At 33.1% G+C, this 25,606-nt stretch overlaps 1 protein-coding gene across 2 annotated transcripts in view; it reads right to left on the bottom strand.

Moving 5' to 3' along the window:
* The window catches only part of SI (sucrase-isomaltase), a 154,409-nt gene that overhangs the window by 14,645 nt on the left and 114,158 nt on the right, over nt 1-25,606 (bottom strand). For both annotated transcript variants that reach the window (XM_032261547.1, XM_032261556.1), the window contains 13 exons: nt 24,769-24,865; nt 24,560-24,672; nt 24,342-24,467; nt 22,776-22,904; nt 21,875-21,985; nt 20,061-20,123; nt 16,905-17,021; nt 15,471-15,558; nt 14,370-14,508; nt 6,202-6,335; nt 4,475-4,509; nt 4,272-4,388; nt 586-734 (listed from right to left, as the gene is read on the bottom strand). In XM_032261547.1, coding sequence (XP_032117438.1) covers nt 586-734; nt 4,272-4,388; nt 4,475-4,509; nt 6,202-6,335; nt 14,370-14,508; nt 15,471-15,558; nt 16,905-17,021; nt 20,061-20,123; nt 21,875-21,985; nt 22,776-22,904; nt 24,342-24,467; nt 24,560-24,672; nt 24,769-24,865 — 1,418 coding nt within the window. The remainder of the gene's footprint in view (nt 1-585; nt 735-4,271; nt 4,389-4,474; nt 4,510-6,201; nt 6,336-14,369; nt 14,509-15,470; nt 15,559-16,904; nt 17,022-20,060; nt 20,124-21,874; nt 21,986-22,775; nt 22,905-24,341; nt 24,468-24,559; nt 24,673-24,768; nt 24,866-25,606) is intronic.

Raw genomic sequence — 25,606 nt, 5'->3', positions numbered from 1 at the left:
TTTGTTTTGTTTTTCTGTTAGATTGCATGGTTTGTTTTTTGTAATATTTACAGTAAGAATTTGCTTGTATTCAACTTAAAAATAAAACGGGTGAAAATTTTTGCAAATATGCTCCATGAAATAGAATTTCAAGGTTTGGTCATATATCAGTTGGAGCTTTAAGAGGTGAATCCAAAACAAATTTGTAAGGATAATGTTGGAACTGCTCCTGTGTATAAACTGCAATAAACCTTGATTAATTAAATCATGAGAGACATTATTTATCTCCCAAGAAATTTTGAAAATACTCAATGTAAGCATGTATAAAAAGCATCTAGAACAATACCTAGCATACAGTAGTTATTCTGAAATAGAATTATTTCTTTTTAATAACAAATTAACATGGTTCACTATTTAATGGCTTATGCTAGACTATTTATTAGTGGACACATTTGTATAAATGCTTTATTAATCCAAAATGTATGTGAAAATAACAATGGAAAAGTTACCAATCTCAAATGGTTTATATTGGACTAGAAGAGATCATTGGGAAAATTAAATGGAAAGTATCTCTCTGCGTTAAGAGAAAACAAACTTTGTACTTACTCATGCAAAAGGGGTCGGATAACAGTGCCACCATGAGCATGAATTTCATGCATTTGTGTATAGAAATAGGGCAATAAAGTATATCTAATATTTAGAATATTCCTTGACATTTCAGCAAAAGTTTCATTCCAGGAAGCGGGATCTTGTCTCTGAAATAAAAAATAACATAGTTAACAGCTCTTTTACTTGTTTAAATCATAATATTCAAATTCATATTTGAAGAACTAAAAAGTAAGAAATGATATTAATTCATTGTCATGTGCTATGTACTTTTTTTTTCCAAAAATCTTAGGCAATAATATTTCTATCACATGGTAAAGAGAAAAGGCACAAAATATTTTAATAAGAGAAATTCAAAGTAAGTCCATTGTTTGATTTAGTTTAACTGAACATATCCGAAGAGTTTGATGCAAAAATCTTCAATAAAATACTGACAAGCCGATTGCAACAGCACATCAAAAAGCTTATCCACCATGATCAAGTAGGCTTCATCCCAGGGATGCAAGGCTGGTTCAACATACGCAAGTCTATAAACGTAATTCACCACATAAACAGAACCAAAGACAAAAACCACATGATTATCGCAATTGATGCAGAGAAGGACTTTGACAAAATTCAACAGCCCTTTATGCTAAAAACCCTCAATAAGCTAGGTATCAATGGAACGTATCTCAAAATAATAAAAGCTATTTATGACAAACCAACAGCCAATATCATACTGAATGGGCAAAAACTGGAAGCATTCCCCTTGAAATGTGGCACCAGACAAGGATGCCCGCTCTCACCACTGCTATTCAATATAGTATTAGAAGTTCTAGCCAGAGCAATCAGGCAAGAAAAAGAAATAAAGGGCATTCAAATAGGAAAGGAGGAAGTCAAATTGTCTCTATTTGCAGACGACATGATTGTATATCTAGAAGACCCCATCGTCTCAGCCCCAAACCTCCTGAAACTGATAAGCAAGTTCAGCAAAGTCTCAGGATAAAAAATCAATGTACAAAAATCACATGCATTCCTATACACCAGTAACAGACTTAAAGAGAGCCAAATCAAGAACAAACTTCCATTCACAATTGCCACAAAGAGAATAAAATACCTAGGAATACAACTAACAAGGAATGTAAAGGACCTCTTCAAGGAGAACTACAAGCCACTGCTCAACGAAATAAGAGAGGACACATACAGATGGAGAAACATCCCATGTTCATGGTTAGGAAGAATCAATATCGTGAAAATGGCCATACTGTCCAAAGTAATTTACAGATTCAATGCTATCCCCATCAAGCTACCAATGACCTTCTTTGCAGAACTGGAAAAAACCACCTTAAACTTCATATGGAACCAAAAGAGAGCCCACATAGCCAAGTCAATTCTAAGCAAAAAGAACAAAGCGGGGGGCATCACAATACCAGACTTCAAACTATACTACAAGGCTACGGTAATCAAAACAGCATGGTACTGGTACCAAAACAGAGATATAGACCAATGGAACAGAACAGAGGTCTCGGAGGCAACACAACCTTTCTACAACCATCTGATCTTTGACAAAGCAGACAAAAACAAGCAATGGGGAAAGGATTCCCTGTTCAATAAATGGTGTTGGGAAAGCTGGCTAGCCATGTGCAGAAAGCAGAAACTGGACCCCTTCCTGACACCTTACACGAAAAAGAGTTCACATTTTAATGGATGACAAATACATTGTCAATTAGGTGATAAAGTGATAAGCTTAGGAGAGAAATAAAATGATATGCTATCCAAAGTGGATTGAAACAAACACAGACAAGTAGAGTAAATGATGGTGACCATACACATTGCGGATCTTCAGGTGAAATGAACAGATTATGGTGTCAAAGAATACATAGTACAAATAGAAGAGAAGACCTAAAGTTCAATGAAAGGAAAGAACACACCTGAGTGTGCTCTGGAATACACACTCCAGCTCAAAATACTAAAATTTTTAGTCTAAGATTTAGAGTGGAAGTTTAAAAGTCTACAAAAAAGCTTTTGTGCATATTAGTTAAAAATAATAACCAAGAAAAATTACTACTCTTTTATATTTTATTTTGCACCGGGGAATAAACAAAGCTACCACAAAGCTTCAGGAGGATACATTTTAAATGTCTTTCATGGACATCAGCATGACTGGGACTCTTTATAGCCGTGTCATAGCTGTGAAGATTCCAAATTTTCTGCATTTCAGGAGGAAGAAAGTTTTAACAAAAATTTAGTGTCATGGCTGTTATATGCAGTATTACAACAGAGAAAACCTTGAAAGTAAAAATTGTCCATCCTTGCCATGTATGTACCTATACAACAATCCTGTATGATCTGCACATGTACCCCAGAACCTAAAGTACAATTAAAAAAATAATAATAATAAAATAAAGAAGAATAAAATAGGGAAAGTGTAAAGAACAAAGAATAAATTGGTAAGCATTTTTTTAAAAAGCTATCCAAGAACTTTTAAACTATATGTGATCCTATTGCTGGTATTCCAAAGTTAAATAAGAAGAAAAAGGCAAAGATAATATCTGTTGTTTATTGACCTCATTAATATGATTGCAGTTTTAACATGTTGATACACAAGCATCTAATTCTAAACCATATAATTAGATTCATACAATTCAATAGTTCAGTTGTACCAACTCGTGTTTAAACTTAAGTAGAGGTTTCTGTCCTCTAGATTTTTATTTAGAAATATTTCCTCAGTCTTTCCCTCCTTCTGCATCTGAGTTTTCCTCAAAAAATCCAACCACATTACAATCTTTGGGTCTTTTACTGTGTTCCTCCCATGTGGAATTCTCCTCCCTATATTTATATTGATTAAACTTCCACACCCATCTCTGCTCTAGTATTCCTTCATTTAGTACCTGACACTTTTTCTAAAGCAGAATCTCTATAAAACTCCATCACTTTAGCTTAGTCTATTTTTCCCTTAGAGACATTTATTTGTATCTGACATATTACATAAATAATGGTCTACTATTTATATACCTTTATAGAATATATAAATCATTTGAACAAGGACTTGGTAAATATGAAATAGTAGACTCTCGATGAAGAATCTCTGTCCAAGCTTTCAGTGATTCATGCTCTTCTCTCCCAATATTACAGCCTTCTCAACTGCATTATTGACAGGAAGTTTTCCTGTTAAAATATTACTGTTTCATCAAATAATATCTCTATTGTCCAACTTTCAGCTTCTTTCAAAACATGGTTCCATTCCACCTACAATCCTTGTATTTCACATTTTCTGCAAGACATCCTACTCTCTGTTTCTACCCAAGTTTCCCATGAGGGAGCATAAAGATTTCACAACACATCATAAGCTCTGCCATTTAGTCACATAGGAAGAACACATCTATTAAAGACCAACTCTGTCTCTAATGTTTCCATGAGGTGCATTTTGCTAATTTATCATTTCTCTGCATTTCTTCACTGAAAGTCAGCATCATGAAATTTAGTGCTTATTTAGATATTGGCTCTAACTGTTCATAATTTTCCATAATGTTTAGTAATGTCTCCCTAGTTACTCAAAAAAAAGTTCCTCCAGACAATTTTCTGAGTACTCCAGAAATATATATAACATCAATAAATATGCCAGCTAACCAAGCCATGTACATCAAAGTATAATGAAGCATAGCCCAAGTAAGACAAGATTGAAAGTAAATGTAGCAATTACATACCCTGGTATTTGCAATGTTGTGATTCCTTGAGTATGGGTAAAATGCCCCAAGTTGCATCCAGCGGGCACAGAGGTGATATTCTGAGTTGTTGAAGAAACCACAGATGTCTGCTCCAGTCTAAAATATATTGCTGTAATTAGTTAACTTTGAATAGTTTATGAATATTTATAATTTATGAAGATAAAAGGAATAAAGCTACTTACATATGATATTCCAAAGAGACTAAATTCCATCATACCTTAAAAAGTTAAAAAAAAGAAAGAAAGCTATTATTTCATCTATTTTAATATTGATTTTTATTTCTATTTATAAAGATGCTCTTTTTAATATCAACCTCCAAACATGAAACATTTTTCAGATTATTAATACAATTGTCTATTCCTTCTCATCATGTTCATACATTTTGACTGTGTAGCATTGATGAGAATTACAAAAATAAGATACTATAAGCTTTCTTCACACTTGCAAGATGACATATTTAGAGCACAAATACATTATAAACATACTATAGTGCAAGAAGAGAGTGACGTCCACAGCTTCATTTTTGAAAATAAAGATGCTATTTCTGCACTTATTTAACTACGGGTCTTATTGAACTATAGGTTCAATTTGCTTCAGACAATCACTTGAAATAATTAGAATCATCCTTATTAAACAAAATCCCCGAAAGTGTAATCAGTCAATTCTATAAAATAGAATGAATGTGATTTCTGAGCTCTTCTTTTAAAGGAATATTTCTAAGAATTGTTTTCCTTGAATTTATTTACCCACAATGAACAAATATTAAGACTAAACATATAGCAGAAAAGTATCTATTTCCTTTTTAAAATGAAAATGTCTCATTTAGCACTTATCCAACTATTGTCAAAAATTCTTTCCAAATTTGGTCAGAAATGTTTCATGTGTTAGTATCTATCAGTGATTTATATTCCCTAGAATCTTTTTAATTTTAGTTTCAGAAGTACATTTGCAGGTGTATTATTTAGGCAACTTGCTTGTCACAACGGTTTTGTGTACAGATTATTTTGTAACCCAGATTATTTTATCAACCCAATAGGTTGTTACTCAATCCTCACCCTCCTCCCAAACTCTGACATCATATAGGCCCTGGTGTCTGTTGTTCCCTTCTTTGTGTCCATGTGTACATAGCATTCAGCTCCCCGTTATAAGTGAGAACATGCGGTATTTTGTTTTCTGTCGCTGTGTTAGTTTGCTTAGGATAATGGCCTCCAGCTCTGTCCATGTCCCTGCAGATGCCATGATCTCATTTTTTTATGGCTGTATAGTGTTCCATGGTGTATATTTAAGACACTTATGGGCATTTAGGCTGATTCTAGGTCTTTGGTGAATAGTGAATTGGCGAATTCCATGTCTTTGGTGAATAGTGCTGTAATGAACTTTCACGTGTGTATCTTTATGGTAGGATAATTTCTATTTCTCTGAGTATATACCCACTAATAGGATTTCTGGGTTAAATGGTCATTCTGTTTTTAGCTCTTTGAGGACTCATTATACTCCTTTCCACAATGGTTTAATTAATATACACTACCATCAACAGTGTACGTGTCCCCTTTTCTCCACAACTTCGACAGCATCTGTTATTTTTTTGACTTTTTAATAACAGACATCAAATCTAGAATTTCTATTTATTTATCTTTATTAGCTCTAGATGTTATCTTTTCCAGCTCCTGCCCTTCTCAGCAAGGAAACTGAGGCCAAAAACAATGACACTACTTCCTCAAAATGAACTAGTTGGAGATCATTAGTTTCTGGACAGCACCCTCAATATGGCTTCCTGGCCCACTGTCTTTATCTGATGCTACATGTCATAACGTATGATGCGAAAAACAAAATTCTGAGGACTTATAAAGTTTACGGCCTCACGCCAGCAACAGACAAACTAATAATAAAGGCGGCGACTTTCACTTACCAATGATCGATTTGTCCAAGTTGTCCCACCGTGCATAGTTGTCTCCGAGCCAGTGTCCTCCCCATCGTCCGCCAGTGGGAAACGTGGAACGAGAAATAACAATTCCTCTTTTTCCAATTGTCTTCTGCAGTGCGCTAATATAGTGAAGAAGTATTTTTGTGTTTTTACGTGAGATATTTTCTCCAAATATATCTAATTATGACTACTTTGTAAAAAAAAAATTGTGATTTCTGGTGCTGATGTTTTCTCTTATTACAACTAGCACTTTATAAATTTGTCTTCTCTCATTAAAAAACTATAAAATCCTCAGAAGCATAAAGGACATCTTTCTTTTTTTATCAGGATGGCATGCAGATATTAAGAGGCCTTTATATCTCTCTTCAATGGATACAAGTTAAATCAATTATTAATGGAATGAAATCAACAAATTCATCACATTGAGCTTTTAATTTTATTTTAATGTCTTTTAAATAAAGACCTATGCTTTAGATATTCATTGCTCCATCCTTTCTCAACTGTAACATGTCAACATTTAATGTACATATTACTGTACAGAGAATGCCTACAATCATACTCTTTGCTTTAAAGGTTAAAGAGAGCAAAGTATTCTTGGATCTTGAAAATAAAAAGAATTGCTCCATTTCAAGCGTAGAATCCATTGGAAGTAAGATGTTCTCATCAGAATGGGTTGTGTAAATGAAATAATATGATTTATTTCCCTCCTCAGTCTTTGGAGAATGAGTTTAATGACATGCATGTTAAAATATACTCTAGTTTTAGAAACAAAATGCAGTAATTATTTTATGTCATCTGCATCTATTATCCTCTATCTTCTTTTCTTTGCTCTCTGCCTTTCTCTCTGACTGAACACTGAGATTACATTATAAGAGTATTAATAATATTTTACTATAATATTACTTGGAAATAAAAATTTTATATTTATATTATTCAAATAATATGAACTGAATAAGAGCTACAGAACTATATTAGAAGAAGTTGCCACAAATACACACTTAGGCAGACTTTACTGGGCACTAACACATTATCAATAGTATTGAATCCTTTCCTCATTACAGCTGGATCCCAATGTTTGTATATATATAAAGCTCCATCCATGACACCTTGAGATTCCTAAAGTCAAGTGCTATGCTTCAGTCTTCCTTTCATGCCTTATATCTAATACAATGCTTGGCATGTAATAGTAGCTCAAGGAATTTTGGAATTAATAAATGTCACAAGTCATAAGTACAGGAAACTAAAAGTGTATTAAACAGACATAATATATTGAACCACCTTTTGCTAATAAAGGCAATATTGTTCACTTAAAACTTTCTACTTCTAAATTGTCCCTCTTTTAAACACAAAAAAAGAAAACTATCTTCATTACTTAATTTTTTCATAACAAATATAAAAGGACCATTAAGAAATATTAATATTTTAAATATACATTATATATTTTTCAAAAGTTTAATAAGAAATATATGTATAGGCCAGACGGGGTGGCTCATGCCTGTACTTCCAGCAATTTGGGAGGCCAAGACAGGCAAATCACCTGAAGTCAGGATTTCGAGACCAGCCTGGCTAACATGGTGAAACCCCTTCTCTATTAAAAATACAAACATTAGCTGGTCGTGGTAGTAAGCGTCTGGAATCCCAACTACTTGGGAGGCTGAGGCAGAAGAGTCACTTGAACCTGGGAAGTGGAGGTTGCAGTGAGCCAAGATCGTGTCTTGACAGAGCAAGACTCCCTCTCAAAAAAATAAAAAGAAAACAAGAAAAGAGAGCAATGTATAAATATGAACAGTATAATTGATGATAATTCTATAATTCTATGTGAAGATGTAGTTTCAGAGATTAGTTTGCAAACAAAATTAATTTTAACTAATATAAAAATCATTTACAAGGACAGGGTTTTCACCAATTCTTAATATGTTCACATACAAGACAATTATATTTCTGGAGGAGTTCTTTTATTCTCCATTGTGTATCTTACACTTGCAAAGATTCTTTCCTGATGCTTTAAATTGATAGCTGAATATCTGCTTTCTCAGGTTTCTGATGTAAGGATTCTACATAAAGTAGTTTCACACAATGGGTACAAAGTTACAGTTAAGTAGACAAAATTTAGCAAGGTGACTATAGCTAATGTATTGTATATTTCAGAATAGCTAAAATAATTTTAAATGTTCTCACTACAAAGAAATGATAAATACCTGAGAAGATGAATAAGCTAATTAGCTTTATTTGATCCTTCCACACTGTATAATGTGTCAAAACATCACAATTTACTCCATCAATTATTACTGTTGTTAATTGTAAATTAAAATAGAACTATAAAAGAAACGAAGTTTTTTCATGACAATTTTCTCTTAAGGGAATTCTAACCTCTTATATAAGAGGAATCTCCTCTGTAAACCCTCACATAGAATATTAATTTGTTTATTTTAAAAAATCTATAAACAAGAGACCACTTCCTGTTGAGAAATGTTAAGTTGTTGAGAAATGTTGTTTATAAATATTGATGCATGCTGACTGTATGATAGAATATATTGTTTTCTAGAAAGAACAATGGCAACGAAAACCCTGCTCCCCCTCACCACACACACAGAGTAGGAAACTACTTAGGGCATTCCAAAGTGGTAGGAAAATATATGAATGTCATACACCTGTTAAAATAATTCCTTAAGTTAGCTGACCCTGCCCCCATGGCTCCCTCGTGGAGAATACTTTGTAGGTTGGTTGTGATCAATGGTAAGTGGGCACCGGTTGACTACTTGGCGTGTTTTGTGTTATGAAAAAATACTGAACACCTGTTTGCTAATCATGATTCCCCTGTTCAGAGAAAATAAATATGTGGGTCAGAGTCTACTCAGGGCCCTCAGCCTGGATTGCTGTCAGCCCCTGAGGCTCTCCATTCAGAAGGCTGCTGGCCCCCTGCATACACCCACTTTGCTGTTCTATCTGGGTGTCTGCCTCTCATTTCCTTCCCCATTGCCTGGGTGGGGGGTCTCTGCAGCTGAGCCTGTTCTTGGTAACTTCCTATAGTATACAATGCCCCCACCTCAAAAAGGCACTCTTATTTTTCCAGAAATGTACATTAAATATAGCAAAGCAATATAATTTTCCGTGTTGCAAATTTTTCCGGTTTATAAAAATATCTGCAAAAATAATTGATAACTATTGACTTTTTCCATTCCAGTCTACAATTACAAAACTCTTTGGCACCTATGTAATAAAACACAATCTAAACATCCAGAGGGACTCAAAGCTGTTTAATTTTCTAAGTCCTCTTTAATGAGTCCTCTCTAATCCCTGATGTCTTTATAGCTATTGGTAAATATGGAAATATACATGTAGTTACATAATCCTTGATATTTGTCTGAAATTTAAACCCACAATTTGAAGTAGCTTTTTAAATGTATTTCTTTCTACATTTGAAGAATAGGCTTTATTTCGGTAAAATATTGAATTTTAAATTACAAGAGAAGAAAGCAATTGAAGACTGAAAAATTTTGTGTGGGATTTCTATATGAAGCTTTTTTTATTTGTCATTGGTGCCCATGATTCTTTCTGTAAACTATTTGTAATTCCTCAAGATGATTAAATTCTGTTCCTGAATCCACCCAACCTATTCTTTTGTTGGGTTTTTTGTTTGTTTCATATTAAGTCAAAGAGCACAGTAGCAAGAAATAGATAACTGTCAAATATGTAGCAGTTTGTAAGACAGAAAATAAGTCACCAAAAGAACAAAATGCTATGGTCTGGATAACATGAGAAAAAAAAATATGTTTATACTTTGTTCAGTTTTCCTCAATGTTAAACAGAAAGACTTTACTCTTCATAATTTGCTTAAATATAACATGTACCTTATTTATAGTGTTCTTTCACATTGGTCAAGATCTTTATACATTTAATCAAAATATTCAATCTCTAAAATTTTCTGAGTTCAACACCGCATGTTCTCACTCATAGGCGGGTGTTGAACGGACACAGGGAGGGGAGCACTACACACTGGGGTCAGTTGGGGGGAAATAGGGGATGGACGGGGGGGGGGGGGGAGCTGGGGAGAGATAGCAAGGGGAGTTCAAGCTTTTTTTTAAGTGAAAAATAAAATATTAAGAAAGTACCTGAAACATGAAAAATCTAAGGCTATGTATAAATTAGGCTACTTAATATTTAAACCAATTAAATCTGCTCAGTTTAAGTAATGTGGTTGACACTTGCACTGAAAAAATTGTATGAACAAGAGCAAAATTAGCACTCATAAGTTTATGTATTTTAATTTCATTTTAAAGGATATTCCATGGAAGATTGTGCTGACTTTCTCTTCATAATTTTACTTAAAAATGGAAATGGACCTTACATATGCTTAAATATCTCTGCATTTCCACTATTTGAAAACTTACCTGTATCTACCTTGAACTTATCAAAACCACTTTGATACCTGAGATTATAATAGAATAATGATAGATTTATTTAAATTTACTAAGCATCCACAATGTATTTGGGACCATGTTTGACTCTGCAATGTGCTTCACAAGTATAATTTTTTCCTGTCTTCTATGGAGAGGAATTAATATATATTTTTTAATTTTGTTAATGCTGCATACTTTCAACTCAAAGCATGTAATTTTTGCCAATGAGATCATCAGTCAGTTCTCAATATTCTGGTTCTTTTTAATGTCTACAGTTTTAGTTAAAGTAAATTTAGCTGTGGATAATTATGCCCCAATTAATCAAAAGCAACATTTGCCCCAATAAAAAGGCATTGTTCAATATCAGTTTGTTCACTCTTAAAATGACTTAGGGTTTTATTTTTAGATTTGGTGAACAAGTGAGTTTTTGATCATATATTCACCTATTCTGACTTGAATAAGAGTTAATTGCTAGAAATAAGATAAGTAGGTTTTACTGTGAGAAATTTTGTCCATACTCTTTACTCCAAAATGCTTTTTATTGTTTTATCAACTTCAGTTACTTGTTAGAGCAGAAGTTTTCAACCCTGTATGTTCATTAGAAATGCCTGGAAAGTTTTTACATATTCAGATGCTCAGGCTATAAAAGAGACCAATTAAATAAGAATTTATTTAAAAAATCACAATCCTTCTATTAATTGAAAATAAAAAATCATACAACAGATATACAAAATATAAAAAGCAAGAAATTAAATACCACCAGAGAAGAGGAAAATAGGAAGAAAAGAAAGAGGAATGAGAAGACTATTAATCAGAAAACAAATAACAAAATGGTGGGAGTAAGCCTGTACTTAGCAGTAATGAAATTGAATAGAAAAGGACTAAGCTCTCCAATAAAAAGACAGAGGGTGGCTGAACAGATAAAAAAGGAAGACCCAATGAAACAGTCAACAAAGTGAAAAGATAAACCACAGAATGGGAGAAAATGTTTGCAAAATACTCATTTGACAAGAGATTAACAATCTGAATATATAAGGAGCTCAAACAACTCTATAGGAAAAACTTCTAATAATCTGATTTAAAAATGGGCAAAAGATTTGAGCAGGCATTTCTCAAAAGAAGACATACAAATGACAAACAGGCATATGAAAAAGTACGCAGCATCACTGATCATCAGAGAAATGCAAATCACAACTACAATGAGATATCATCTCACCCTAATTAAAATGGCTTTTATCCAAAGACAGCCAATAACAAATGCTGTTGAAGCTGTGGAGAAAAGGGAATGCTCATTCACTGTAGGTGAGAATGTAAATTCATTTAACCTCTATGAAGAACAGTTTGAAGTTTCCTCAAAATACTGAAAATAGAGCTACTATATGATCCAGCACTCCCACTTCTGGACATACATCCAAAAGAAAAGAAACCAATATATCAAAATGATATCTTCACTCCCATGTTTGTTACAGCACTGTTTGAATAGCCAAGTTTGGAAGCAACTTTAGTGTCCATGGACAGATGTTTAGATAAAGTAAACATGGTACACATACACAATGGAGTACTATGCAGCTATAAAAAAAGAATAAAATCCTGCCACTTGCAACAACATGTATGAAACTGGTGACTATTGAGTTAAATGAATTAAGTCAGAAACAGAGAGACAAACTTCATATGTTCCAACTTATTGTGGGTGCTAAAAATATTTTATAAAGCAAAACACTGACATCATGAAGACAGACAGTAGAATGATAGTTACCAGAGGCTGGGAAGGGTAGTATGGGGGTGCAGGGAAAGCAGGTGTTATGGTTTGGCTCCATGATCCTACCCAAATCTCATCAGGGATTGCAATCCCCACCTGTCAATGGAGGGACCTGGTGGGAGATTATTGCATCATGGTGGTAGTTTCTGCTATGCTGTTCTCGTGATAGTGAGTTAGTTCTCAGGAGAGCTGATGGTTTTAAAGTATGGTAGTTCCTCCTTCACTATCTTTGTCTCCTGAAGTTATGTAAGATGTGCCTTGTTTGTCTTTCACCATCTGCCATGATTATAAGTTTCTGAGGACTCCCCAGCCTTGCAGAGGTGTGAGTCAATTCAACTTCTTTAAACCACCCAGTCTTTAAATAAGCATCTTTAAATTACCCAGTCTCAGGTAGTATCTTTATGGCAGACTGAAAATAGACTAATACAGCAGGGGTAGTTAATGAGTACTACATACATAGTTAGAAAGAATGAATAACATATAGTATTTGATAGCACAACAGGTGATAGTCAATAATAGTTCAATTGTACACTTTTTAAAAACCCTAGGAGTATAACTGGATTGTTTGTAACACAAAGGATAAATGCTTGAAGAGGTAATTACTTCTGTTTTCCATGATGTGAGTACTGTGTCTTGCATGCTTGTATCAAAGTATCTCACATACTCAATATATATACACAGTTAGAAAAATCTAAAACCTAAAAAGAAAATCTCAGTGTTTATAACGCATTGTTAAAAGTCAGTGATCTACAACTGCAGTTTCTGATATGGTAGTCACTAGTTATCTATTATTTCATCTTTAATTATTTTATGTTACTTAATTAAAATTAAATGGCTTTAAATTCCATTCCTGAATCACCCTGGACACATCGTTCCATGGCCATATATGGCTGGTGAGTACCACACTGGCACCCAGAATTGTTGAAGATCTCTATGTATTTATTTACGTTTTGAGAAAGGGTATTGCATTGTTGCCCAGACTGGAATGCAGTGGCAGGAGCACCATTTACTGCAGTCTCAACCTCCTGGGCCCAAGTCATCCTCCTATCTCAGCCTGCCAAAGTGTTGGGATTACAAGCATAAGCTATTATGCCTGGCCAGAAGAGTTCCATCATTGCAAAACTTGTATTGGTTAGTGCTAATAAAGACTTGATTTTCACTGAATGGTCTTCAGTCTATCATCATTGGCCTTACGTAACTGTTTGTCAAAAACACAGATAATTAGTATGATCACTGACATTTGAGAAGCTCAAGATCATTAAAACTGCTCTAACTTACTAATAATGAATTTATTTATTTTAGTTTTTTTTTATATTCATTTTGAAACAGAGTTTCACTCTGTTGACCGGCTGGAGTGCAATGGCACAATCTCAGCTTACTGCAACCTCCACCTCCCAGGTTCCAGGGATTCTTGTGCCTCAGCCTCCCAAGTAGTTGGGACCACAGGTGCACATCACGACAGCTGGCTAATTTTTTGTATTTTTAGTAGAGACAGGGTTTCACCATGTTGGCCATGTTGGCCAGGCTGGTCTTGAACTCCTGGTCTCAAGTGATCTGCCCGCCTCAGTCTCCCAAAGTGCTGAGATTACAGGCATGAGCCACTGCGCTTGGCCTGATAATGACAGATTTAGCCAAACATTAATGTCTTAATGACATCAAATTATATGTTATTAACTCATTTATTAATATTAGTCTAACATTATTCATTGAGCACCTACTATTTTCCAGGCACTATGCTGGTTACATAGTGAGGAAGCATATAAAAATGGCCTAGTATTTATTTTGGAATAGTATAAAAATTAAAACAAAAACAATATAGGTATTTTGATAGGAAGAAACACAATTTTTCTAAATGTTATGAAGACAAGTTACAGAGAACAATTGGGAAGTAAAAGGATACAAGAGAAAATCATCAGGACTCTTAAAATGATAGCATTAAATGTAAGATCCAAAGAATAAAAGAGTCAGAAGGGATAATTCTGAACATTGCTTACTCATAAGTTGGTTTCATTTGTGACCATCCATAGAGATTGTGAACATCGTAATGCAAAACCGATGATCCATCACTAAGAATCTGCTCAGTTTCCATGCACATTGTTCTGAAATGTAATCCGTCAGTTCTTTTTGTGAGTTCTGGAAGAAATCAATGAAAAATTATTAATATATCATACAACACCCTACAATAAAAGGTGTAACTCATATATTTTTTGGCAAAAACATTAATCAGGGTTTTATAATAGCTATTTATATTTTAACCATTTATATACTTTGTATGAGTTAATCATAAACATAAATTTGTCTGAAATTGTAACTGAATTACATAAATTAAGGAAAACCTGAAAAATAAGTATATTACTGAATGTCTACTCTTTCTAGTGCTTTTAGATGGAAAACACTGATTAAAATTTTATTAAAAATTCACTTGGCATTTTAAAGGCCAGAAATTAAGAACTAGGAAAATGGATAACACTGCCTTTTGATCCACTTTTTCTTAGTTTAAGACTTTTTTTCCAGAGTATTACTATGACTTTATATGCTAATAGTTTGTGAGGTTTTCTGCCTGCATAAGGGAATGAGGATGAATATAAAATGTCACATTTCCTTCTATGTAAAAGGTAAACAAAGAAATGTTAGTATTTTTTTGCTTATCCTCAGTAAAGAAACACTTACTAAAAACTTCCTTTCAAAAAAATTTATTTTTTTTTAATCTTAAAAGGTATTTAAAATTTTCGAATATGGGGAAATTAAGCAAACCAAAATAACAACTTCAAACAAATTTAGAATTGTGCTTATGTAGGTAAAATATATTTCTTGATTTTTTTTCTCAAAATAGTGTGAAATAATATTGGTAATGGGTCAAGGTGTGTTCCAGTGTGTGGGTGGATAATGAAAATTGGATGTGTGAATCCTATTCCCTATATCTTAATGCAGGGAATAAACTGATGTGTGTGTGTGTGTGTGTGTGTGTGTGTGTGTGTGTGTGTGTGTGTATATACATATATATATATATGTTTACATTATATACCTATTAATATATACCTATTAATAAAGAATAATAACATGACAATACCAAAGGCATCCCAACAATTTTGTACCTGGGAAATAAGGTGGATAATTTAGTTTTTCATCTCTGCATTGATTAGAAGTTGTTCCATTTACAAAACTTGATGGCTCATTCATATCCTTAAAAAAGATGACAGAGACAGGTAAATAAAAAATAAATTTAGAATGTATATTCTGAAAAGAGCTAGTTCAAAAAATAAGTTAGCATATTTGAAGAATGTTACACACACTATTCTAAACAAACAAAATGATAAAACATCTTAATGATATTAAAGTAGTTTAGTTCATTGTTCACTTCTTTCAATCGGTTTCCTTTTGAAAAATAAAATGTTCTCTTTTCCCTGTATTATGTATTATATCTATAAAAATGAGTTTATTTCCATATTTCCAAGACATATATTATAATAGCATGTGTCCCATAATCTTCTTCCCCTCCACTCCTGCCCTAGGCCTGATATCAGTTGCTTTTATTGTTAAAACTACAACATATATTACTAGTTTAAAATGCAGACAATTTTAAGATGTATCACCATTGAGCACATATCTCAGAATCTCAGCAGCCATAGATAAAAGGATCATGATCTAAGTAAATAAATTAGCTATCATTTAAAATGGATTGCCTCTGCCTGAAAACAGGTTATTTTCTCTGGATCCAGATGTCATTCTCAGGAATGTACTTAAGAGAATCCCTTATAGTATACAGCTTGATACATCCAATAAACTGACGTGTTCCATAAATTTTTTAACAAAACATATACTTAATACAAACTTATATCTACAAAGTTTTCACATAGTGGCACCTGCATAAAGCTTCTTCAATTTAAAAAATAAGTAAATTAATGCTTTACACTGGAAAAATCACCGGTGTAAAAATTTTACCTCCAGAAATTGAGATACATTGCATAAAATTTTCTGTATTAAGAATTTATTTGTGGCAAAGTAAATTATTTTCATGCCATCTCAAAAATATATTATTAAAAATCTTACTACTATCATTTTAAGGTTACATCAAAAAAGAAACTTTAACAGACAATGTTACCAAATTTAAGAAATTACTATTTCTTATGCAAAGAACTAGTGGTTATTTATTTATTTATTTATTTATTATTATTTTATTGCATTTTAGGTTTTGGGAGCACTAGTGGTTATTTAAGCCTGAGATTTATTTCTATATTAAATGAAAGTAAATAAATGTTTACAAGTATTTATTAACATATAGAATAAGAGGGTATTTTGCTTTTTGAATTTTGCAAATTGAAAATGTCCAGGAAATAGCATTCATACACATAAATTTGGTTTTTAAAACCAAATTAAAACCGTCCTTTGCATAAGAAAGTTCTATGGGGGGAAAAGTGGACTATTTTTCAAATTAAATATTTTGTTGACATTATTTTAGCCTAGTAAGAATTTTGCATAATCATGCACAATAAATAACTTAAAACACACATTGTTCAAAGCTTACTTACAATCCACAAACCATCAAATTTCATCTGGTCATTGTAAAAGTCTAGAATTTCTCTTGCCCACCAACTTGCTGTGGAAGTCCTGAAGAAATCTGGAAAAGCTACGTGAGCTCTGGAAGCCTGTGAAACCAAAATTTAGACTCACATATGGGAAGTCATAAGAGATTATATAGGTATAAATCTAATTGTCTCTGGCAGATTCATAAGTCATGTATGACTGATAACAAAGGCAATTTAAATCAACCTTAATTACATAAATGTGTGTGGTTTCTTCCTCAACACACTTAATAGCCGTGGAAAGTAAAGAGGGATATGGGTGAAGAGAAGAGGGCAGTCTTCGGATCCTATATGAATTACAAAGAAACGGATCAGAACCAACATAAACATATTTTTAGTGCTTGCTAGAGTAATGGGGAAGCATTGTTTTCTCTGTTACTGCAGAGCCCATACTTCAGGTTTACTTCTGTGGAGCCCAGTGAAAAAGGAACCGGCCATAGAAAAGCCCGTTTTTTTTTTTTTTCTTTTTTTTTTTTTTACATTTTTTTCCCATTTATTTATTTTATTGCATTTTACATTTTGGGGTACATGTGAAGAACATGCAAAATTGTTGCATAGGAACACACGTGGCAGTGTGATTTGCTGCCTTCCTCCCCATCACCTACATCTGGCATTTCTCCCCTTGCTATCTCTCCCCATCTTCCCACCCCCCACCCTCCCTCCCCTATTTCCCCCCAACTGACCCCAGTATGTAGTGGAAAAGCCCGTTTTTATACAGCTTTCTCGCTTCCGAGAACCATCTCACCACCCCAAACTACTGCTTCTTTTTGTCTCTCACATCTAACCCTTCCCGTCCCAGCAGAGAAGAGGTGTTTCATCCCAATCTCTACTAAGAATGTTCCCTACTTGCCAGTCCACATATAAAACTTCCAATGTCAGAGTAACCCTGTGTTAGCAGTAGATGCTACTAAATTAATTGAATATGTCCCAAAAACATGAAAAGCAGGATGAATTTTGGCACATGTTAAGATTCTTTTGTAACCGCCTTAACAGTCTCCAAGAACAGGATATGGGAGGACATAAAGAAAATGCAGAGAGTAGGGAATATAGAGATTTATAAAATAAGGATGATGACATTTTTATTATTTATTTATTTTGAGATGGAATTTTGCTTTTGTTGCCCAATGGAACAACCTCGACTCACTGCAACCTCTGACCTCTGGGCTCAAGCGATTATTCTGCCTCAGCCTACAGAGTAGCTAGAATTAACAGGTGCCTGACACCATGTCCAGATAATTTTTCTTATTTTTAGGAGAGATGGGGTTTTCAACATGTTGGTCAGGCTGGTCACAAACTCCTGGCCTCAGGTGATCCACACACCTCGGCCTCCCAAAGTGCTGGGGTTACAGGTGTAAGCCACTGCACATAAGCCATTCTACATAAATTGACACTGTCTTCCAACACTTGTATAAAAATCCATGCTTTTCTTTCTAATGGTACACACTATTACTCAAGAATAGTGGGTAGAACTCAAGTTGAAATAACACTTTTTACCTCAATGACCCAGTTCAGTAGGTTCAATTCTTTGACGCTATTTTAGAAGTAGTTTTGGCAAGTTTCAAGCTTCCAAACTTTTCACACTTACCTAAACTTATATAATTTAATGATTATAAATTTATCTGCCTAAAAGAAAGATCACCAACTCTTAGTTTTGTTGCTACTTTCTATTTCTCTTGTATTTCTTTTATTTTTTACTCCTCTAATCTTTATTTCCTTCCCTCTGCTAACTTTAAGTTTATTCTTTTTCTAGTTCATTGAGAGGTAATGTTAGGTTATTTATTTGAGATTTTTATTATTTTTAATATGGGTGTTTCTTGTCATACACTTTCCTCTTAGTACTGCTTTTGCTGCATGCTAGAAGTTTTGCTATGTTGTATTTTTATTTTTGTTTGTCTGAAGAAATTTTCTAACTCTCTTTTGATCTCTTCTTTGTTCCACTGGCTGTTCCAAAACGTGTTGTTTAATTTCCATGTATTTGTGAATTTACTTATTCCCTCTATGTTTCTGATTTCTAGTTTAATTTCACTGTGGCTGGAAAAGACAAATGGGATGATTTCTAGCTTCTTACAATTTTTAAGGCTTGTCTTGTGACCTAACATGTGATCTCTCTTAGAAAATATTCTATGGGCACTTGAGAAGAATGTATATTTGACTGCTTTTTGATGAAATGTTCTATGTATGTCTGTTAAGTCCATTTGGCCTACAGTGTTGTTACAAATTCCTGTTTCTTTCTCGATTTGCTCTTTTTCTATTTTTTATTGAAGGAATGGTAACAAAGTCTTCAACTATTATTGCATTGCTATTTCTCACTTCTGTTAATGTTTGCTTTGAATATTTAAGTGCTTTAATGTCAGGTGCATATATTCATAATCATTGTATCTTCCTAATGAAATGACACCTTTGTCATTATATAATGACCTCTTTTGTGTTTTCTGACAGTCTTTGAATTAAAATTTATTTTCTCTGATATAGCTATAGCCACTCCTGTTACCTTTTGGTTATAAATTGCATGTAATATCTTATTCGTTTTTTTTGCTTTCATGAATGAATCTTGAGGGTAATATACTGAGTGAAATAATCGAATAACAGAAAGACAGATGTAGGATTCAACCTACATGAGGTATCTAAAACAATTAAATTAATAAAAGCATAGGGTAGAATGGTAGTTGCCCAGAACTGGAAGTAGGGGAAACTAAGGATTGCTAAGAAATAGGCACGAAATCTCAATAATGCAAGCTAAATAAATTCTAGACATCTGCTGTGCAACATTGCCCCTATAGTTTAAAATGATTTAGCATATGCATAAACATTTATTAAGAGGGTATATCTCATGTTAAGTGTTATTACTATAATAATGTTTTGAAAATAAAATGATTGCATAGATTAAATAAAGCAAAATATAAAATTGCTTAATAGAGTGATTGACATGCTTTGTTATTTAGGAAAATTAGCTAAATTTGATCTAAATATTGTCTCATATAGATAATTAAAAATGGCAATCTATTTTTAAAGAAAATTATTCAAATTGACTTATTAGTTAAAATAGCCAGGTGTAAGTTTTGAATTTCTTTTCATTATATAGTTAGCCAATGTAAAACTTACATTAACGGCTTCATCTTCAGTTAGAGTTTTATCTATTGTTATATTGGGCAAATCTGGCCAAACCTACAAGAGACAAGACATGGAAAACAGATCAAAACATAGTAAGTATAATATGATTGCTATGTAAATGAAGTATAATGGAGTAATAAAGGAATATTAATAACCCAACGTCCTCAGATCTGTAATCCCTTTAAATATTATTATAATTATTGGCATGTGTATCATTTGCAAACTATTCCTATTGTCCATATTAGTCTACTCTTTAATATGGCAAATACAAAATAGAATTGTCAACTGTTATGGTAGTTAGTGATTTTGAAAATAAAGCATATAACCAAAAGGTTCCGGTCAAAAAATAATATGAAAAATAAATATTAAGTTTAATTTAATACAATAAGTTAGAACTATCTCTAGAATTATTCCAGGGTTAAAAACTAAAAACAATAAATATTTTTTGTTTGAAAGGAAGTAAAGATCTGATTGAATATTGTCATATGGAATCAAACATTCCACTGATTTTTAGAATTCGTACTAAATCCCCCTCTCCCTTCATCCCACCACTATTCCCAGCCAGACCTCACTGCCTACCAACATTTTCTTTCTTCTACTCCAGCCAGAAACACACAAAACAGAGCTCAAATTCAGTCATGCTGAAAGCTCTGGAAATTTAGATCTATACTGTAGAAATTAGAAAGTCCTATATAAATGTATAAATAATCCATCAAAAAGGAATTCTTTACAAGGGATTAGCTACTTATAGAGAATAGTGCTCTAAAGGAAGGGAAGAAACAGTAGAAATCGGGCAAAATGTCTAGAAATACAGAATGAGGAAAAAGTAGGAAAATTTAAAATAACAAAAAAGATCTTCTGGACTAATATGCCTCTCAAGTAGCTGGGGCTACAGGTATGCGCCACCATGCCTGGTCAATTTTTAAATTTTTTGTAGAGACAAGGTCTCCCTATGTTGCCCAGGCAGATCTCAAACTCCTGGGTTCAAGCCATCCTCCTACCTCAGCCACCCAAATTGCTAAGACTAGGGGCGTGCTCCACTGTGCCCAGCCCTGTCTATATTCTTCACTCAGCTTTCTCTAATGTTAACATGTTATATGACAATAGTGCAATTATCAAAACCAAGAAATTAATGTTGACACAGTACAATCAACACTTACGAAACATGTTTGCATTTCACAGGTTTAATCATTAATGTCCTAATTTTGGTCCAAGATTCAAAAAGCCTCTCATATTTCATTTAATTGTATCTCTCATTATAAATTTTTTTGAGGCTTTCGTCACTGTTGTTCATTCTAGCTATGACTAGTATTTTTTCTTGATTGGTTTATATAAAAGCCAAATCAAAATATTTTTATAATATAATCATATATCAGGTTTGAATATTATTGCTTATATAAAATACAGTGAATTATAATTCATGATCTAAGTTAGAACTATAAATATAGCTGTCAAAACATGTTGTTGCTATTATTGAGACTTTTTAAATAACTTGCAGTACAGAATAATGAGTAGCCATCTTACTAGTAGTAGTTTTAAAATAAACTACAAGAGGTACCAAGAAACATAAGAAAATACAACTTAAAGATAAAACAAAACATTTGGACATACGGCTTATGTGAATTCTTTCTTTGTGTCTAATAATTTGGATTGAACTCAACAACTATACATGATTTTATTAGTTATTAAACCATTACATTTCTACATAGCTCTCCTGAATGTTTTTAACTTTTACTAATTAAATGGAAACTTTCATTGAAATATAATTTTTGTATTTATTGTATTTTGAGATCTCAGTTTAGTACCTTTGCCCAACAAATATCACTGGTGTTAGGCCATTTGACAAAGACATCTTCCTGCTGTCCTCTTTGAAATGCAGGGTAAGGCTTTGTTTCATTTCCTGAAATTGCTGGATCCTAAAATTAACATGAAACATAAATAAGGTACACATGAAAAAATCATAACTGCTTGGATAGCGATTATGAAGCATATATTTTCATTACTACATTATCATAATATTGTGCTCTCACATGAAGTGACAAATGATGCAAACATCAGTGTTCTAGCTAGATTGCCCCCAAATTTCTTAGAAGGAAATTCTAAGGACTTTTGGAAATACTGTAGCTATTACTGAAACCAAGATTAGCAGAGGTTTTTTTCTTGTTTTATTTCTATTGTGAGATATCTGGCTTCTTAGCTTACTTCCTATAAGACAGTGATTTAAAAATTTTCCATTGCGCCACTGCGCTCCAGCCTGGCAACAGAACAAGACTTCGTCTCACAAAAAAAGAAAAAAAAAAAAAATTTCCCCAGTGAATCACCAATGTGAAGGCAAATTTTTAAATATGAAAACATCAGAAGCAATCCCAGAGAATGACTTAAGAATTGTATAAAAATAGAAAATCTACCATTACTTTTTGATAACTTGTATAAACAGAAGCCAATATGAAGCTTGGATGATAACTAGAAAACAACTTGCCTTTAACTGTTTTGGATTAAAATCTCTAGGGATACACCTAAATGCAAAGGTAGCTGGTGACAACCCATGCAAGAAAAAATGAAGTGCTAATGGAAGAAAGTTGTAGGTTTGGGAGTATTATCCAAAGTTATATACTTTCTATTATGAGACATCTTCCCCCACCCCCCTCATTTTAGGGGTATTAATAGAAAGAAGAAATAAGACTCAGATAAATTCCAAGTACTGACCAGGATAATAATGTATCTCATTCCTTCTCCCCTTATTTTGTCAACAAACTGAGGAAGGTCCTGGAATGCTTCACCAATTGTAAAGTCTAGTTGCCTTTCCATGTAGTCAATATCTGTGTACTGAACATCCTGAAATATGCAAAAAATGATGACAGTAGGGTAAAAAATACAAAAGAGTATATCATATTTTACTATACTTATAAAAATCACAGCAATATGAAAGCTTAACTAGAGCCTAAAAAAAATTAAGTGGTTTAGTGTTCAAAGAATAAAAGTAGGATGTAAAGATATAAAGTATTCTAAGAACAACTTTCTATAAATGTTCTATTTTGTCAACAGTTCATTTAGTAATTTTGATTTAGAGGTGAAAACTGTTCTAAGTCAGTATATATTATGTAATTCTCAAAGGCAACAGAAATAAAGTGGGCAATAGGATTTTTGATGCTATGAAATTATGTTAAATGACAAATAGAAAATTCATACGGTGTATACAGAAACAGGTGTTGTTGTTTCTGGGAGCTATAAAGCAAATATTGGATAATTTCAAATAACTCTAATATTGGCAAAAGGAGTTTAACAAATACATCAATTACAATAACTTTGTTCTTGTAATATCCATCGAAGTCATTTTAGGATATCAGCCCTGTTTATATAAGTAAGTGTTGTTTAAAGCTAGGTCCTTGGAAGTATGTTTAAACTAACAAATACTTGAATTTTATCATTGAAATATTTAATTTTTGCCTAAATAAAGAATTTAATTGTTTTCTGTTATTTGACATTATCTCAGTTTCTTCTTCTAGGTGTTAAGCAAAACATGGCAAATAATTTATACCTCCTTTTTAAATAACAAATTTCCTCTTGCATGTCTCTGTGTCGTCAACATATATAATTGATTTTCCCATAATAGTTATTCAGGAGCCCTATATTGGATCCCACTATAAATAACAATGCCTTATAATTAGGCTTTTCTGATTGTTCTGAGAATAAACTCCTATATATCAAGCCTCCTATATTTTAATGTTTAAGTGTTACCAGCAGCATCCCTAGGATTCCTTAATTTTGTTAAAAAATGAAAATTCAGTGATTGATGATTTGTGGATACTTTGGAATATTTAGCTTTCTGTATATTGAATGAATTGATATTATATATTACAACAATTATCTATTCCAGGGTAAAAAAAAATCAGTTCCACCTCCTGCTTGTTCTCTTGTAGATGATACAGATTTCTTATCTTGATGATACACATTTCTGTGAATACTAACATAAAGAGAACATACTGACTACATGTGCAACCCAGAGTTTGTGAGAGGAAAGCAAGTGCAGGGTGACTTATTTAGCACAACTCAGCATGATAGAATTAGGAAGGGAAAAGGAAAAGGAATGTTTTTTTTTTTTCCCTCCTTGACAAAACATTGTATATAATTTGCATATCCAATTCATAAGGTGCTACTAAAAAACGAAGCATTATTACCAGCTGCTTAAATTAATTGTAAAGCACATATAATTATTTCATTCTACTTTTTCATATTAAATATTTAATATTGTTCTAAAATTGATATACATACATAGGGGATGCTAGCATTCACCATAGCTTCATATACTTCCTTAACCTCTGAAGTATTTGCATATCCATAACGACATAATTGGAATCCCAAAGCCCAATACGGTGGCATGACTGGATGGCCAATTACCTTTAAAAAAAAAAAAATCATGTGTGAACTAAGAGGATTACTTTATGCTACAAACATTTTAATTTTTTGAAAAAAGAAACATGCAATCATACTTCATGGTATTGCTTTGTTGCAACTTCTGGGGTTGGTCCCAAAAACATATAAAAATCCAAGATTCCTCCAACTGTGCGATAAGTTAGAGCAGGAGTTGGCTGGAATGTAACATCTGCAAATCCAGAATAAGATTCCATTTTTATCTGTGTATATTGGTTTATGAAAAAGTCACATAAAATAAGAGACATTCAACAAATGATTGTTTTACCCATTGCATTGCTGTTGAGTAAGAGAACACCATGAGCATTGCCTTCCTCTTCTAGAGCCATGTAATATGGATGAAATCCGTAGGAATTAAGTTTATACTGAAATTAAAAAATTAAGCACAATATAAATTTAAGTAACAATAGCATGTGAATTTTCTTTTCTTTTTTTTTTTTAATTTTATTTATTTATTTTTAAGAGACAGGGTCTCGCTATGTTGCCCAGGCTGATCAGCACAGGAGTTTTGACCTGCTCCATTTTCGACCTGGGCCGGTTCCCAACTCCTTAGGCAACCTGGTGGTCCCCTGCTCCCTGGAGGTCACCATATTGATGCCGAACTTAGTGCGGACACCCGACTGGCATAGCACACTACAGCCCAGAACTCCTGGACTCAAGAGATCCTCCAGCCTCAGCCTCCTGAATAGCTGGGACTACAGACACGTGCCACAGCTCCTGGCAGCATGTGGATTTAACTGCTGCTTTAAAATTTATTATAAAATTGAAACTCGGTATTTAAATTCTCCTTTTTCCACCCTTAAACTATGTTTCAGTTAAAATACATGTGTCTCCCTAGAAAATAATTATTTAAATTTTTACTGCTTTAGAGTAGTTTATAAATAAAAATAAATTAATATACACATATGTAACAACCACAAATGCTTCCACATTAACTGATGTAGAATGCCTTTGCCATTAGCGTGGTTTCTTTCGAAAGGTTTTATAAATTGGTACTTTTCCCGTAGTAAAATGTCCTAGAAGTGATAAAAGTGATGAATATAATCAAACTGTCCAGAAAATATCTTCTTTATATATTTTATATTTATAAAACATTTAAATTTTTG

This window comes from Sapajus apella, unplaced genomic scaffold, assembly GCF_009761245.1.
Source record: "Sapajus apella isolate SASKATOON/1434 unplaced genomic scaffold, GSC_monkey_1.0 scaffold4, whole genome shotgun sequence".
NCBI lineage: Eukaryota > Metazoa > Chordata > Mammalia > Primates > Cebidae > Sapajus > Sapajus apella.
Note: the sequence above shows the minus strand (reverse complement) of the source record. Positions and strands in the feature narration are given on the sequence as shown.